General features: G+C 44.4%; 1 protein-coding gene across 2 annotated transcripts in view; it reads left to right on the forward strand.

The window, feature by feature from the left end:
- Positions 1-18,642, forward strand: part of CHST9 (carbohydrate sulfotransferase 9) — a 135,126-nt gene that overhangs the window by 55,665 nt on the left and 60,819 nt on the right. For both annotated transcript variants that reach the window (XM_059707434.1, XM_059707435.1), the window contains exons 2-3: positions 628-666; positions 10,991-11,032. In XM_059707434.1, the coding sequence (XP_059563417.1) occupies positions 628-666; positions 10,991-11,032 (81 nt within the window). The remainder of the gene's footprint in view (positions 1-627; positions 667-10,990; positions 11,033-18,642) is intronic.

An 18,642-nucleotide genomic window follows, 5' to 3' on the forward strand; every position in this document is an offset into this window, starting at 1 on the left:
TACTCGTCCCCAAGTCCCGGGAGCTGGTTCAAAACGGGACTCTTCCTCAAGCAGCCGTGGCCGCGTCGCCCATACTATTTCCTCTGCCAAGAATCAGTCCTTTCCCGGTTCACGTTCCCCCATTCACGCCTGTCTCTCCAGGTCCTCATCAAGTGGCCCTTTCTCCGCCCCTTCCCACTCCCCGGCTCAAAGGAATTGCTTTGTCCTCTCAGACCGTTGAGCATCCGTACCTCTGGGGGCGCAGTTCGTGTTCCTGTTGCATTGTCTGTCCTTTCTCTTCCCACGTAGGTTGTAAGAGGCCGTGGTCTTACTTTATTCACATGTTTTCCCTCACAGTTAGTTCTATGGTTTGCAAGGTGTAGATTTACTATTGGGGAAGTGACTCTTACCAACAAGATTTTGTAAAAACCCAACAGCATATGGAATGCAGACTCATACTTTTTTACTTCCATAAATTGATTGGAGAGCCCTTTCCATCCCATTCGACTGCGCCCAGTCATGTCTGGAAGCGAGCTGGACACGGCGGAAGTAGGGGTTGAGTCTGGAAATTACTGTCAACGGGGCTTTTATCTGCATTGCATCTTCTCATGCCTCACACTGCAACTGACCTGCCACTTCTCATTTCAGGGAGAGTGGAGAAGAGAAGAGAACAAAAAGTCACATCAGGTAAGGTTTTGACTAATTGGCTTCAGCTCTAGTTTCTGCTTTGATTTCTAATCACAAAAAAATCTCATTGCAGGTTAGTTTTCAAAGTAATAGTTTATTGTCCTTGAGTTGATTGAAAATAAATTAATACATTTGACTTTTGCACTTGCACACCAATCATTTCCTTTTCATTCTATCATTCTATTAAAAATGAAATATAATGTTATTTATTTTTTCATGATTATCTATTAAAAGGTAAGTCTTACAACCACCAATTTTAAAATATAAAGGTTGTAATAGTTGACAACCACTTTATTTCCTCAAATACCTATGAATTTCAGCTCTCTTAAAGCCATGTATGTAGTTGATGTGTTTCAGGACAGTGTTAACTACTTAACTAAAAAGAATCTATTTTAGAGGAATTTTAAGAATTATTTTATTTCTAAATCCAAGTATGTATACAGAAGTAAGTGATGCCATTGCACATAGTAGGATGTCAAAATTTGCTAATACAAAAATAAGTTTTAAATTTCCACATTTTTATTACATGGCTTTGGGCTTAAAATCATGAGATAGGATAGAGTTTCATTGACCCAGTAAATCTTTGCATAGGAGCAGTCTTCCAGGTCCCTATGCCCAGAAATTGCCAATAATCATAGAAAATTGTAGTTTGCCAAATATGCCTATGCCCACCTTTCTTCCCAAGTCTTCACCAACCTTATTCTACAATCTGTGAGAGCGGCCAAGATAAAGACACATTGCTCCACGCCACCATCTTCTGTCAACTTCATTTTTTGTCTGGAAACAGATAAATATATGTGTTTCCAAACAGTCAGTGTAGTCCCCAATAGAAGACAAAAATTGATATTAATCTACAAGTGTATAAACAGCCAAGTCCCTGTCTCTTTTCTCCTTCCCAATCTTTGCATTCATTTCAGACAACTGGTCAACTTAATACCTGCATAACTTTCCTCTTAAATGTTATTGTTTACATTCCCTTTGTGTATCTTTTAAAGCCTGATCATGAATATAAAAAACAAACAGTGAAGGCAAGAAAGGGTCTGGTCTCCTCACCAATGCGGTAACTTCATTATGACATCTCCAGGGAAAAAATTATTTCTACTGTTTCTAAAATGCACTTGCTATTGCTATGATCCTGTAGGTACACGCTTCTCTAATCAAAGAAGCTTTATAGTTCAGAAAAAGCACTAATTTGGCCAGTGTGAAGCCAGATGCCTCTTTAAGTTTCCTCCATATCCTGGCCGCTTCTATCTGTATGGCCCAGGTGATGCAAAAGACTGGTGGAGACAGAGGCAGGCTATGATATCGGGCTATGCATATTCTCTTGATTTGGAAGAAATGATGATATTTATGACTATGTTGTTTATATGCTTTGAGAAAGACCCTTCTTTGGGTCAAGGAATTCTTGATATTAAAAAACAACACAGCATAAAATACAAAGAATAATTCTTAAAGAGAAAGGTGCTTCATAAATTATTGTTTAGAGAAACATATAATCAGAGGCTTACTAAGGTAGGCTATTGAGACACCATCTGCTAAATACAAATTATTCCCATTTTTCCAAGAATATCACTTTCAAATCACCTTAAGCATTAAGTAAAGAGCAGTCCTAGCCCTAGCTGGTTTGGCTCAGTGGATAGAGCGTCAGCCTGCGGAGTGAAAGGTCTCAGGTTCGATTCTGGTCAAGGGCATATGCCCGGGTTGCAGGCTTAATACCCAGTAGGGGGCATGCAGGAGGTAACCGGTCAGTAATTCTCATCATTGATGTTCTTCTCTCTCTCTTTCTTTCTCCCTCTCTCTCTCTCTCTCTCTCTCTCTCTCTCTCTCCCCCTTCCTCTCTGAAATCAATAAAAATATGTTTTAAAAAAAGAAGAGTCCTAGTGGACCAGAAAATAGAGTTATCAGTAGAGATGACAATGAGTATTTTAAAATGAAGTTGCATACTTTTCATTTCTGACATTATAGCATCCCTAAAGTTGGAGATATTTTATTCATTTACATAAGTTGTAAGAAGTCACTGGTAACGAAGAACAATGTTATTGTTTGCCTCTACTCAAAAGGTGAGATTTATTATTGGAAATTCAGCAAATGGTGGAACATCTGCTTTGCAAGCTCAGGCCCTTGCTGCTTGCTTTTTGACCAGGCCTTTTGTTTCTTTGAAATGTTCTAAAACAGCAATAGCACCTCTATTTTCAGACATTTAACGCACATTGAAAATGCAGTCATTCGGGTTAAAAAAAGTTAAATGGACAATGAATAAGTTCTTCCATCTGTGCGGGAATAGCATGTCCCCTCTCTTGGATGTTACTCATTTACTGAGCGCCAATTTCCAAATAGATGCAGATTTAGCATCATCTTTCTCTCTGCTATTACCATTTTTGTAGTGCTTTTCACCGTGGTTCCTAAGCCCTATCAAAAGCCCTGAAAAACAAATAGGAGAAGACCTCACTAACTATTCTGTTAATTATCAATGACCAACATTAAACATACGAAGTTAGCAGGCAGCTATGTTGCAACAAATATATTTCAATAAACTACCATTCTTGAAAAGCTCATCATTTTGGACGGTAATGTTTTGTCATATTCTGCAGGTTTTGTTCTCACTTTGAGAACCATGATTTCAGTGAGAATCAAGTTTGAAAATGCATGTCATCCTAGCTTGCTCGTAGCGTACAAAAGCTCTTGTCCCCAATAATACCGTGTTGCCTATTTGAAAATTGCTGAGAGTCTATTTTAAAAGTTATCACAAGAAAAAACCTGGGAGGTGATAGATGTTAACTAGATGCATGGAAATATTGAATCATTCTGCTATAAAGTAGTGAAATTTGTTTAAAGTCAACATTTTAAAAATTAGAAAATGGAGACGTTAAGTAGCTTGCCTTGGGCCCCATATGCTGGCGGGGGGAGCCGTCAATGGGATCCGGGCCATGGCTGGCTGGAGCAGCCTGTAGTGTCTGGGGAGGTATCTGAAGAGAGCCGTTCATGCACATCTCTTCCCACCGCGGCCTTCAGTGAGGTCATGTAGGTCGCTTCCAGGTGGCCCTGGTGTGAGGACTTACACCATGGAGATGAGCAAGCATTACAAACCAGGGCTGGTTGCTCGGTCGGTGCTTGGTTGGTTAGTTGGTTCCCAGGGAGCCAGTTGTTAAATATTGACACTGGATCCCCGTCTGTTTGACAGCAAAGTCAGCATTTCCCGCTGCCCCACATATGTGACCTGGCCAAGGTCATGGTTAGCCAACAGGTAGCAGAGTTGAGACTGGAACCCAGACCCGTTGTCTACATCCAGCGCAACCCAGACCCCAGGGCTTGGGTGTGAGAATAAGTGAAATATCCTTTTCTCACACTCTGTGCCCAAATGGCCCAGGTTGGCATCAGCGAAGTCTCACATCCATTTTCTAGTTCTAAGCTGTCGACTTTCTGCTCCAGCCTCCCAGGCAATCCATCTCTGGCATGTTGCTTTTTCAGGCAGCTTTCCTGAGACCTGGCTCTCTCGGCTATGCTAATGAATTCTCCTTACAAATACAACCAACTTTCTCTGGGTTTCTGGCTTCAGAACAATATTTTCTATTAAGTGAAGGAAAGTATCTTCAATGAGTGTTCCCATCCACAGAACGGAAGACATACACACAGGCTGTTCATTAAAAGAAGTCCCGGAGAGTTCATTTTTAAAGAAATTTCATTTGTCAGACAGTCGAAGTTATTCTAGAGAATGAATAACAACACATCCGTGCCACATTATTTCAAAAATACTTTAAATTTCACTTTGTGACTGCATTTAAAACAGTGTGTTTATGCAAACTAAACAATTCTGAAAGGCTAAGTAGCTAATGTAGGAGAAATTGCCATGTACCCCACGCATCTCCCTGCGGCCCCTCCACGTGGAATCCGGGTGCTATCATAGCACACAGCGCGGGATTCATTTGCACTCAGTGGAGACCCGAAGCGTGGTGTCTGGAGTGGATGGGGAAATACTACCTTAGCTGCATCGCAGTAGATTTCTCCATAACGCAGTGCGCCCCGTTGTGTAACTGAAAATGAGATCCCTTTTCCTGGGTTGGCTCTTACACAACATGCATGTGTTTCTTTCACCCAGGAGAGAAAATGAAGACGAGTTTTATCATAGTGGAAGCCAAAAATTACTTCAGGCTTCACCTTAAATATTCTGTGCAAAAAAAGTCACAGGAATTCCCAATTAAAATGGCAAGTAACTCACATTAAAATGGACTTTCAGGCGCTACAGGATAGATCTTTATTAGGGTAGCACAGGCAAGGCAGTTCTCAACAAAATCGGCCTCCTGCTCATTTGAATATGTTGTGGAAGTTGAAATAAGGGGCATCCCGTGTGTGTATTTCAGTCAGGATAGCAGTCACTACAGTTTTGTTGGATATGACGTGGGTAGGGAGCATTCCAGGTAAATGCATATTTTGATTAGTTAAAAGTGGCACTTAGCTTAACAAAGGATTAAAATGCCCACAGAAATAGAATATAGGTGATCCTCGGGTTTTCTCATGAAAGGAGTCTTCAGTCAGACCTGATTTTCCCACGGAGAGCACAATGACCATGCACTCCTGACCGAGGGACAGACGCCCAACTTCATTTTCCTTCATAGAAATGGCCACATGTTAATCAACGGTAACTGATAGACTTGTACCTGCGTAACTGGAAGCTTTCTAAAGTGAACGGGGGTCATGTGAGCTGAGCAATGCAGTAATCAATCATGTAAGTTGTCCTATTATTTCGCTGAAAATTCCCAGATAAGATTTGGACAGGCGAGGAGCCATGAGACTATCAGGAAACAAGAAACACCTGAAGGCTGCTTACCCCAGAAGGGAGGTGATGGCTTGAGTGGCAGCTGGAAGAACTCTGAAGAGGGCGGGACCTTAGTTGGAGAGGTAGAGAGCCACCATATGGGGAAGAACAGACGTAGGGGACCCTTACAGAAGCAGCTGAGTAGCTGATCAACTAATTCATATGGAGCAGCTCATGAGTAACCGTGAAGTACCACATTAATGACTCCTGACAGCAAATTTAAATTTTGTGCCACATGATCGTCCATGTCTCTGCTTCCATTTGAACTATTTGTAGGAAGAGAGGATCCTGACCAGGGCCCAAACCTTTGTTTGAACATCTCTGCCTTGGCTGAGTCTTCGCAGAATGCCTCTTGCATGCCATCTCTCCTTGCTCACCTGCGTTTCCTTATAAGTCTTCACTATGCCCTGTCTGTTAGCTTGACTGTAAATCTCTCATACATCTCCCTGCACGGAGACAGCCTGCATTTCTCAGTCCAGTGTGGTCCTTTTCTCCTTGAAAATATCCCTGAAATGCCACTCTGGCCAAGCCTTCTCTGAGAACATGAAGCTCTCTGTTTCACTGATGTTCAGAGACAACCAAAACATTGCACTCAGACCCGACTTTACTTAACGCATCTTTCCTTGTTTTCCTTGGCCATTTCTCCATGTAATCTGCAGACTTCCCTTGCTATTTTAAAATGCTTACCCTGGAACATATAGATACGCAAACCTGAACTACATTCAACGAAATGTTTTTAATTGGCCCTCATACCTAGAAATGCACTACATCTTACTGGAATAACATAGTTATCTTTCCTATGTGTTTTTATTTGTTTTTTATTTTTTGCACTTCAGTGGCATTGAGTACTTTCACAGTGTTGAACTACCATCATCACCATCCATTCACAGCCACACCAGCTGGGCTAGAGATTTGCTATACACTATTGCACACATACAAATTTCTTAAGAGGGTAGGTCTTGTATTAAGTGTTCTTACCACAATATAATAAAATGTAAAATAAAGAAAATAGTCAACTTTTGCCTAGCAGGAGGGATTGACTAGCTACTGGTATAATGAGACTAATAAGGGGACCAAAATGCCAGAACTGTTGGTCAGACCACCTGGGTGTCAATCCAGCACTTGGCAGCTTTGGACCCTCTCTGAGCCGCGCTCTCACCTGTGGACTCGGAGTGGTGGTGGCACTGAGCTGACCGGGCTCAGGAGCAGTGAGTCGTCACATGCAAGGGGCTCGGCTGCCATGCTCTTTCCTCCTGGGCTCCCCCTGCCCCCCGGGTGCGGCTCAGAAGACAACCTGAGAGATGCAGCGTCAAGGCAAGGTCTTGAAGAAGGAGTGGACTTCTTCAAACAGAAGGCAGAGAGCTGGCTACTTCAGGCTCAGGACTAGGAATGGATGTGGCCTGTGCAGGGGACTTCTCCCATTTGTATAGGAAAGTTCTGAGTTACCCAGGGGCCAGGAATCATTTTTGAGTGAGCGCTGAATGCAGAGTTATACAGGACCTGTAATAGCCAGAAGCAATAGAGGGTTTGAGGGGAAGATTAGCATGGGCAAAGCAATTGTTAAAATAATTAACTTGGTTAATTAACATCATGATTAGGGAGACCATTTTGGAATACTGTAGGCTTTGATGTGCTAAGAATCTTAGCTTGGGAGTTGAAGCATGAGGAGAAGGAGGAGGAGGAGGAGGAGGAGGAGGAGGAGGAGGAGAGGAAGGAAGAGGAAGAAACAGGAGAAGGAGGAGGAGGAGAAAGGAAGAGAAAGAAGAAAGAGGAGGAGGAAAAGAAATAAGGAAGGGAGGGAGGGAAGGAAGGAAGGAAGGAAGGAAGGAAGGAAGGAAGTGAAGGAAGGAAGGGAGGGAGGGAGGGAGGGAGGGAGGAAGGGGAATGAGTATGAGATGGAAAGAAAGGATCAAAGGTGACTGTCTGGAACAGGTGCAGGGTGGGAGATGGGGGTGTGGAAGGAAGCCAGACTCCAGGAGTCTGTATAGTAGACACACATGAGCAAGTTCAGAGGGACAGGGGCTTGGGAAAAGGATTGCGAGTTTCATGCCGGCCCAGCTGCACTTGATTCAGCCATGGAAGTTGGATTTGGAGAAGCAGAACTAAAGTCCAGGAAAGCTCAAAGCGAAGGGCGTGTACGTGTTGGGGGCTGTGTCAAGTATCAGTCAGAGGGAGAGCAAAGAGAAAGGGTGGGATTCCTGAGGAGATGGTATGACGAGAGTGAGCAGGACAGCATTCCAGAAAGTGAGGAGGGAAGGAGGTGACACCTATGACAGCCTTGAGGGGGTGGGGTGGGTGTAAATGCAGCATAAACAGGGAAAGTGTGGGGACTGCATGGCCTGCTTTACTTATGTATTTGCTGCCCATTTCTTAGAATTGCAAAGCCAGAGAGACATTCAGACATTTTGTTTGCATGTTAATTAAGCAATTAATCCATTGCTTATAATATTGTTTCCAAATGAGATACTGATTCACATGAGGAGGCTTTAAATCTCAACCATGTTTAGAGCCAAATGATTATGATAATTATTTTTAAGCCAGATCGGTTAAAAAAAATAGCTATTTTTTAATGTAAAAAGTGAGGTCCCCTGTACCAACATTTTGCACAGTTTCACATAATTTCATTGAAGAACTAGCCAGTTGAGATCTCCCATTTTTTATGAATTCCTTATGAAGTCATGGGAATCTTAACACCTTTCCAATTTTCTTCTTGAAGGAAGTAATTTGGAAAATGCCAAGGACAGAAACATGAAGAACATTTAGCATAAACTACAATCATTAATACTTCATGGGGGTAAAAACACACACAGAGATTCATTCGGAGGCATTTAAAAATGGCCACTATAAAGGCCTCTCTTCAGGAGGGTAAGAAGTTCTTCAAACCTGGGGCTTACATAGCCTTACTCAAAGGGCTTGGCAGGAACCTGGGAGACCCAAGGATTAGCAGGAAGTGGATGGTGAGGTTTGCAGGACTTTGTTTTAATTGCTCTTTGGAGCTTTAGATTCCCGCTAAGCTTCCCCCCCACCCCACCTGGCTCCCCCTGCCTCCCCCGCTTCGGTGTCTGCTCGTGCTGCCTGGGGCTCTCAGCCCCTCAGAAAGGACCGGCAAAGTGCTGTTTTTTAAAAAAATTGATTTTCTATTAGCGCTCTCTCCTATCTAGACCTACTCACTTCGTATGGCGCTTACGCCACATTTCAACGGGTGAAATCCTCTTTCCGGCCCAAAACAGAAAGGACGCAGAATGCGATGAAGAAGAAAGATCGGTTTCGTCGCCATGTCTATGCCAGGAACTTAAGTCTTTAATGCTGTACTCAGTCGTGTGCATAATTAAGGGTGTGTACACAGGAGATGAGATTTAAACTCTTACTTGTTTTAGGGGGTCTGGCCAAACCCAATGACTCTGTGTTATGTGAAACAAGCCCACATGCTGACAGTTCAAATCATTTCCATAGCTGACCCTGGAAGTCAACTCTTAGTTATTTAATATTTATCAGGTGGCGAGGAAGTCCGTCTATACTGATTCTGCTGACGGAGCCCACATCCTAGGTAGTCATTACATTAAAACATATTGGAAGAACAGTGATTGAGAAGGTGTAGTGAAAGCCTTTAAAGGGCTATCCAGGCGATCGCTATTATTGGGAGCGGGGAGAGAGGATGGTTTTTTAGGGGACAATTCATAAATACAAAAAGTAATGGTATTTACTTTCCTGTCTTTTTTTTTTTAAATATAGTTTATTGATTTTTCCATAGAGAGGAAGGGAGAGGGATAGAGAGTTAGAAACATCAATGAGAGAGAAACATCGATCAGCTGCCTCCTGCACACCTCCTACTGGGGTTGTACCCACAACCAAGGTACATGCCCTTGACCGGAATCGAACCTGGGACCTTTCAGTCTTCAGGCCGACGCTCTATCCACTGAGCCAAACCAGTTAGGGCTACTTTCCTACCTTTTTATAAGATCCTTAAAATTAATATTAATTCTTGAAGAGAAATGTTAAGATTTAACTCAATACATATGTATGCCAGACACTAAGCTAGGTTTGGGAAATTGTAAAGAAGCGTAAGATTGGGTCGTTCCAGGTTCAGCAAGTTTGCTCTATAGAGAAGAAGACATGCGTTCATCTAACTAATACACTTCGGTCTGCGATGTGTGGAGAGCCAGACCAGGGAAGAGTAGCGAGTCCCGAGTGTGCACTTTTGATCCCCTCAAGTCAGGCTCCTGAGACCCTTGAGAAACTGGAAGATGGCACTTGCCGAAGGCTGGGTGTGGGGAAAGGGGGACTTGCTATCCAGAGGATGTAGAGTTTCAGTCTTGCAGGACGGAAAAGGCCTAGAGACCCGCGGTACAGCACTGTACTTACAGTTAACAGTACCGCACCCTGCATGTCAACACTGGTTCAGAGGGTAGATCTCATGTTTGTGTCTTTACCACAATAAATTTAAAAAATTGGTAGATGGCCTCACACTCTTTTTATCTAAACCATCACAGAAATGGGGGGAAAGCCTGTCCTGCCCACATTTTTAAGGAAATTACGTGATCATCGTAAGCCAGAGGGCTTAAGAGCAACCCCTGATGAGAACAGTTTCTCCTGTAATCACAAGCAACTTCCCAGACTCTCCTAAGAGATAAGGGAGCAGCTGCATTTGACCTTTTGAATAACTATTTTTTTCCATGTGAATTTAATTTCCTTCCATGGTTACCTATCAGATTACATAAGCAATGACAATATGCTGGACGAAATCATTTTTCATGGAGGAAGATTCTGGATGCTAGCCTCAACAATATTCTTACCACAAAGCCATGAAAGTGTAACCTTAATCACGCTACCGTTACACGGGCGGACAAGTGACTCTAGCCGCGTTACAGTCACGTCAGAGCGGGTTGAAGCAGTGTATTCCCTATCAAATTCCAACCCATGGGGCTCAGTTTACTGTAGGACTCATAGCTTATTGATGAGCTATACAAATGGCCTATAAATGCCTTCATTTAAAATGCAGGAATTACTAAACCAAGTGGAGCTGCTAAGACCTTATACCAGGAAACCAATGACAATACAATTCAAAATATCCTTGGATATATATATTTTTTAATCATTCTAAAGATAGAATAAAATTTAACCTACATAAGTATCAACTGGCATATTTTAACACAAGTGAAAGTTAGTGAAGGAATGATTTAAAAAGCAAGTGCCAAGCCTGGCCAGTGTGGTTCACTGGTTGATTGCTGACCTATGAACCAGGAAGTCATGGTTTGATTTTCAGTCAGGGCACATGCCCAGGTTGTGGGCTCGATCCCCAGTCGGGAGCATTCAGGAGGCAGCCGATCAATGATTCTTTCTCATCATTGATGTTTCTCTCTCTCTCTCCCTCTCCCTTCCTCTCTGAAATCAAAAAACATTTTATTAGAAAAGCATAATCAATGGTAGTACAGATGTCATATTATGTACAAAGTTATTTCAATGCCTTTGGATGTGATGCTAATATAGGAATTCCTTTTTCTTCTTTTCCAGGATGGGGGCCAGTAAATGACTTGCAGCCCGTGCCCAGAGCCCGTGAGTAAACTCTCCGTCACCTTTGAATCTTGGATCGTGGTAGATAGGAAAGCAACAACACAATATCTGAGTCCCACAGTGTCGCTTCTAAATGCCTGCTCTTACGATGGAACTGTCAGCAGAAGGCACGGCCTCGGTGGCGTTGTTGGGGTGTGATGTCTCGGAGGGTAGGGCAGAGATGCCAGCAGACCATTATCCTTGCCCTCATGAAATTTACAGAGGAAATCGAAAGCTTCTAAGACAGATCCCAGTCATACCCAGCTTAATGAATAAGTGTTGCTCCTACTATTTAAAAGAGTTTACAATTTTCCTTTTAAAATATTTAACACTTCCCTGAAACATTGGGCTTTGTTTTTCAGAAATGTCTTCCTCTGAGAATACAGTAAAATCTTACTAATTCAGATATTGCTAATACACAATTTTTGATCATTTGACCGAGACCACCATGAAATTGACCTTTGACTTGTGTGCAAGGAATGAACTTGATAAGATAAATAGAGGCAGCATCTATAACTTAGTTATAAAGAGTAATTGTTTTCATGGCTTTTGCATATGGTCTTTAGGTAAAAAGATTCAGCTATAAAATCAGAATCCGTGTCATTAAGTAGATGTCTCCTTAGACAGACTTTATTGGCAGATCATAGTATTGAAAGTAATAAAACAATGTTACTTTCAATAAATTCTGACTTCCCTAATTCAGGCTAGCTTCTTTTTTTTCCCCTACCTCCCCAAACTCATTATTCCTATCTAATGAAGTTTACTGCTGTGTTAATATGTGAACATAAGCATTTATTAATAGGAGATCAATTCCTCTTATCCTATATTTTAAATTTACAAATATAAATTTTAATATTTTGGATGCTTATCTGTGACATTGATCACATAGATGACATAGAGTATTTACTTTTACAAGAAAAATTATATATCATTTCCCTTCCTTTTCCATGACTTTCATGTAGTAGATAATTTTTTCTTAATTTAAAACTCAATATTTTCACAAAGCAGGCAAGATAAATTCCCAGAATAATAATGAAGATTCATGATGAGAAAAAAATAACCCCAAATCAGATCATGCCCTCCTTGGGCATGTTGAAAAATTGGAGCAGTAACTGAATTACTATTCACTCACTCATTCATTCAACAAACACTCAAGGGACATGCTTATTGCTTCAAGGTGTGTAGAGATAAATAAAATTCTCATCTCGTCTTTATTGTGCTGACAGCCCATAAGTTGAAACAGAGATGAAGACAAATACTTTTTTCATGTGATAAGTGATGTGTTATTCTTAGAAACAACCTGCTTTGGGAGCACAGAGGATATATCATTAAATCTGACTGGAAGAATTGGGGAAATATTCATTACAGGTATAACATTTGAGCTCATTCTTAAAGAATAAATACAATTTCTACAAGTAGAGAAAATAAGAACAATATTTCAAGTCAGAATGAGCAAAAGCATGGAGCTATGGCAGTTCCTGAATTGCTGAAGAAAAACAGGCATAATTAGTTGTAGAGCTGAGAGTGTGAGAGCTGTATATGGTATATATAAAGGTATATTGCTATGAAAATGCGCCCTTACTAAGCAATTAGAAACAATTAGAGCTCAGAGAGTGATTTATTTGAAAGTCATCTCTAGACCATTGAAATGTGAAGAAATGGCAATAGATAATTCTCCCCTGGACAATTGAAAGAACTTTGAGGAAGACAGAATAGAACCAGCTCCCTGAGATAGGAGGAGAGGAGGGGTCAAAAGAGATAAGTTTTGAGGGCAGATATAAAGACACTTCAGAGAGCTTACGTCTGAGCGCTCCCATTTTCTCTATCTATACTGTTGTGTATGCATGGAATGTGGACTAGGAGGGCACAGGCTGAAATCCCAGCTCAGCTGCCCGTGAGTGATGTCATCTCACCTGAGTTATCTTCTGTGAAATGGAGGCGACAGTCGCCTTTAATTCTCAGGGTGGAGAACTGTGTAATGCGTGTGAAAGCATGTTCGAAACTATGAAGTGTTCTATGTTGAGAAGCAGCCTTGCATGATGGTCAGAACACAGAGTGAGTGAGCTCTTGTCCATTGAGGGGAGATAGCAGTCCATTCCTTGTATGCGCGACGAGGGTTATTAAAGATAAGGCATGTCCAGTGTATTCACATACAGGTGCTCTACAGATGGGAGCTGCTAGAATCAGTGGTTCTCAACCTTCCTCACGCCGCGACCCTTTAATACAGTTCCTCATGCTGTGGTGACCCCCAACCATAACATTATTCTCGTTGCTACTTCATAACTGTAATTTTGCTACTGTTATGAATCGTAATGCAAATATCTGATATGCAAGATGTATTTTCATTGTTACACATTGAACATAATTAAAGCATAGTGATTAATCACAAAAGCAATATGTAATTATATATGTGTTTTCCGATGGTCTTAGGCGACCCCTGTGAAAGGGTCGTTCGACCCCAAAGGGGTCGCGACCCACAGGTTGAGAACGGCTGTGCTCGATGATTATCACCTGAACAGGAGCTTGTCTTGAGGAGGGAGAAAAACATCTCAGTGGGGAATGGAAGCAAGCCGGACATGGAAAGATGTGTTTATGCAGAGTTTAGACCTTATTCTGAAACTACGGTTTTGCATGTACAATCACCTGTGAGCTCCAGAGCAGCAACAGCAGATGATGCGTTGGACCTAGAGCTGGGGAAGGTCAAAGAGAGGCTATGTTCCAGCAAAGGGTGCACACATTCATGGGCAGTGCCTTCCTACATATTGACAGCTGCAGCCGTGTGCGACTTTCCCCCCTTTTTAAATTAAAGGTATTGGGGTGACACTGATAAATATGATCATATAGATCCCGGGTGTGGGTTTCTGTGTTACAAGGTCTGTACATGGCACCATGTGCCCACCACCCAAAGTCAAATCCTCTCAGTCACCATCTATTAGGACCCTCTTCACTTCCCACCCCCTCCCTCTGGCATCCACCACGCTGCTGCTTGTGTTCATAAGTTTCCGTTTTATACCCCACATGTGAGTGAAATCACATGGTTCTGAGCTTTCTCTGACGGACTTACCTCCCTCAGCATCCTGTTCTCAGGTCCATCCCTGTGGCTGCCAGTGGCGCTATTCCGTCCTCTCTCGTGGCTGAGCGGTGTTCCGTTGTGCACATGGACCAGTCTTCTCCATCCGTCCTCTATCGCGGGACACGTGGCTGTTTCCACGTCTTGGCCGCCTTTTCTCCACAGCCTCTCCGACACCTATTGTTGCCTTGTTGACAATGGCCACTCTAACGGGTGTGAGGTGGTCTCTCATTGTAGTTTTGGTTTGCATTTCCCTCATTGCCGGCGAGGTTGGACAGCTTTTCATGTATCTGTTGGCTGTCCATATGTCTTCTTGGGGGAGGTGTATTTTCAGGTCCTCTGCCCACCTTTGATTGGGTAGTTTGTTTGTTGGGTGTTGAGTTTTATGAGTTCTTTATATATTTTGGAAATTAAACCTTTGTCGGAGCTACTGTTTGCAAATGTCATCTCCCACCTGGTCGGCTGCCTCTTGGTTTTGTTGTCAGTTTCTCTTGCTGTGCAGAAGCTTTTGCGTGTGATATAGTCCCATTCATTTAGTTCTGCCTTCACTTCCCTTGCCTGTGGAGTCAAGTTCATAACATGTGCTCTACAACCCAGGTCCATAGTTTGGTTCTTACATTTTCTTCTCTGTTACTCATTGTGCGGGGTCTTATATGTAGGTCTTTGGTCCCTTTTGAATCATGTCTGCACATGGGGACAAACTGCAATCCAGTCTCATTCGTCTGCACGTGGCCTTCCCAGCCCCACTGGTTGAAGAGACTATCTTTACTCCACTGTGTGTTCCCGGCTCCTTTGTCAGAAATTATCTGCCCACATACATCGTGTGGGATTTTAAAGGAAGAGCCGCTCCTGGCCACACTCCCCGTGTCCTGTCCGGTCAGCCACACACCTGCTCACACCCGGAGCTTCGCATGTGGTGGGTGTGTTCTCGGCAGCTCCTGGAAGAGACTGCTGGGTAGGTGGACCCAGGTCCTGTGCACATGGGGCTCCAGAGCGGGAGGCGCACCTCGGGTGCCTGAGGTTCATGAGCTCTGCAGGGGTCAGAGGTGTGGCTTCCGTTCCGTGCCCGTGGGGCCGCCAGCCCCCTGCCCACGCCGGGCGTGACTCAGGCCATTTTCCAGGGCTCACAGTGCCGGCTCCTCTGTCCCCGGCTTCTGGGGAAGGAGGAGGATTGAGAAGAAGGTGGTATGGTGTGAGACTCGAGGTCAGGGTGAGGGTTCAGGTAAGAGTGGAAAGGGGAAGTCAGGCCTAAGGGTGTCACCGTACGTGTCCTGAGCGGCAGCCTGCCCTTGCCCGCGCCCAGGGACATGCACACGCTTTTCTGTAAAGCAGGGACTGCCCAGGCCGGCAGGGAGAGAGCGAGAGACTGTTCTACAGCCTCCTGAGCTCAGGGGAGAATCCAGCCTTACAGATCTTACAGGAACTGAAGAACACGGTGATATGAAAGATGCAGCATAAACCTTTCAGTTCGTGGCCTAACCGTCTCAACTGAAAAGCCCTCGTGCTGTAAGATTTTAAAAAAAGTGCTCTTTGCCAGCCGCGCCTGCTCCCAGACAGACGCCGTACCCAAACAGCTTGCAAATTCTGCCCAACTGATGCGGGCTCTCCCATCCATGACAATAACTGCGGGAGCTGTTGGGACCTTTCCCTTCTGGGGGCGGGTGCGCATCCTTCTCATGTGGCAACAATCAGCAGAGACACGGGCAGCTCGCCGTGCACTTCGCTGCCCCTGTCCCTGTCTCCCTGGTCTCTGCATTACAGGAACGTGTTATTCTATCAGGCTGCTCTGGGAGTGTTCCCTTCCCAGTGAGGTGCAGGGCAATGGAGGGGGTCAAGGTTTCCAACCTTTTTCTCTTGCCTTAAGGGGATCTGTCATTTCTGTTGTGGCCACACCCAAAAGTCAATTTTTTGGTCTCGTTCAAGTGCCCTCTGGAGTAACTCCACGGTGATGAGACCGGATTCTTCTCGAAGGGCAACTGCGCCCCTTGCTGGTGGGTTGTGGTAATGACACTCCTCTGTGGAAAATCCCCACTCAGGGTTGTTTGGGATTTTTTTTTTTTTAAATTCTTTATGTTTTTGAATTTCACAATAAATTGAGGTTTATGCTAATGAAACTGGATAAATTAATACCTTCGTCACACATTGTAAACCAGGTATGTTAAGCTCAATAGAAACAAGATGAGTTTAATATTTCTTATGCCTAGAAAATAGGGAAATATTCTGAATAATTTTCTTTAAAATAATAGAATCTTGATTTTCAGAATTGAGGTACAATTTGTAGACAATAGAAGGCATAAATCTTTATGTTCAAGCCAGTAAGTTTTGACAATTGTATATACACCCAATATATGACAATTGTATAATGGCACCCAAAATAAGGTAAATATTTCCCTCCTTGTCCTTTCCAGTTAATTCCAATCCATGACCCCACCACCTCCGCATCGCCTTCCTGCCCCCCGACAACCACTGTCTTCGTTCTGTCACCTCGGGTTTGTTTGGGCTATCATTGGGCTTCATCTGGAAAGGAATCTTATAGCACACTTGAGGCCCGGTGCACGACATTCGTGCACTGGAGGGGAGGGGTCCCTCAGCCCAGCCTGCGCCCTCTTACAGTCCGGGACCCCTCAGCAGAATCCCCCGAGGGGTCCTTAGTGCTGCCTCAGAGGCAGGAGAGGCTCCCACCACCGCTGCGCTCACCAGCCATGAGCCCGGCTTCTGGCTAAGTGGGAAGCGCACTGACCACCAGAGGGCAGCTCCTGCATTGAGTGTCTGCCCCCTGGTGGCCAGTGTGCATCATAGCAACTGGTTGTTCCACCGCTCGGTTGACTTGCATATTAGGGTTTTATTATATAGTATACTTTGTAAATGCTCTGCCCACTTGCCATAATATATTTGAGATGGTCACATGTGTCTGTCATATATTCCTTTTTTATTGTTGAGTAATACTCCATTGTATAACTAAACTGCAAATCAGCTATTATCCTATTGTTGCCATTTGTGTTGTTTCTACCTTGGGACTGTCATGAACAGGATTGCTCTGGAATTTTTTGAACAAGTCTCTGTGAATGTGTGTTTTCGTTCCTGTTGGATAAAGACCAGGGAGTGGAATTCTGGACCAGAAGGTACACGTTTAACTTGATAGGAAACTGCCCCGCAGGTCCCCAGCGGTGCTGGGCGTCCTGGGCGCTCCTCGTCTTCCCCCGCTGTGGGTGGGAGACGGGCTCTCCGGGGGCTCTGTCGGCAGGTCTCTGACGGCTGCCCGTGCTCTTGCCGTTTGTGCAGCCTCTTCGGTGTGATGTCAGTCCAGGGTTTGCCTCATTCTCACTGGATCGCGTGTCTGTTGTCAATGGTCAGACGCATGTGTTGTCAATATTTTCCCAGTTTGTGCTCTGATGATTAGTTTTATTTAAGTTCTTTTTGGTGAGCATAATTGTTTAACGTTGATAAAGAACGCTACATTACTTTTCTCTTTGATGATCAGTGCTTCGGAGCACCCTAAGGCATCTTCGTTTGCCGGGAGGTTGGGAAGATACTCTGCTGTCCCTCAGAAAGCAGGGCTCGCACCTTTTCCCACTGGGAACAGCGGTCAGCACAGCCTGCAGGCAGGTGAGGGGTGTCTGCAAGGACGGCACCGAGCTGTGTCTGCAGTTTTGTACGTGCGTGATTACCTGTTAATTTTCAAGTGTCTCCGTGATTTATCCTCCCGTATCTGAGAAGGAGAAAGCAAGTTTAGATGTTTTCAGAATTGTCAGGACGGAAGCGGGGAGAAAGCGCACTGCCAGGCCTGCCCGCCCTGCGCATGCTAATGACTTAGATAATGATCGTTATGGGCAAGTGATAGTACGGCATCAGTCGCTGTCCTTGAGCAACGACTTCCGTTCCAGGGAGCCAGGCCCGCTCTTTCTGTTCTTAATCCTCATCTTTACAGCAGGAGGATGATAGCAAACCATCAGGCCTCCCTAATGACATCATTTGCTGCATGTATTGATCTAAGCATATCAAAATGTTAGCATCTTAACTAGATGCAATATCTGTGCGTGTGTATAATAGTCCATTCACCTTGCCACGGGGATGCCTTCACAGCGCCTGGGGCTGGGGGGCTCTGGTCATAAATCTCCTTTGATTCCTTTTTATTGATTCAGGCTGTGTGGTGGGTCCTGGGTGTGCAGTGGGGAACCCGCAGGCCAGGTACCGAATGCCAGGGGCTTGCTCCCTACAGGAGGAGACCCCGTCAAGGAAACAAACGCATTGTTTTAGCTTTGTCACACGCTCTTCCGAACATCACAGGGCGCTGCGCGCACAGTACAGGGGCGGCCTCTTTCCGGGAGGCCGGCCTGCGCGGTGGCATCTATCCAGGCGGGCGAAAAGGGGCTGGCTGTGGAGCAGGTGGGGGAAGAGCAGTCTGCCAGGACAGCAGCACCGGTGACGGTCCAGGCCAGGGTGGGAGGAACAGTGGCAGAGGGGAGCGTGCAGGCGGTCAGGTGAGGTAGGAGGGGGGGTCGTGGCAAAGTGCCTGGGGCCCTCTCGGCCAGGGTCGGGGTGA

This window comes from Myotis daubentonii, chromosome 8 (assembly GCF_963259705.1).
Source record: "Myotis daubentonii chromosome 8, mMyoDau2.1, whole genome shotgun sequence".
NCBI lineage: Eukaryota > Metazoa > Chordata > Mammalia > Chiroptera > Vespertilionidae > Myotis > Myotis daubentonii.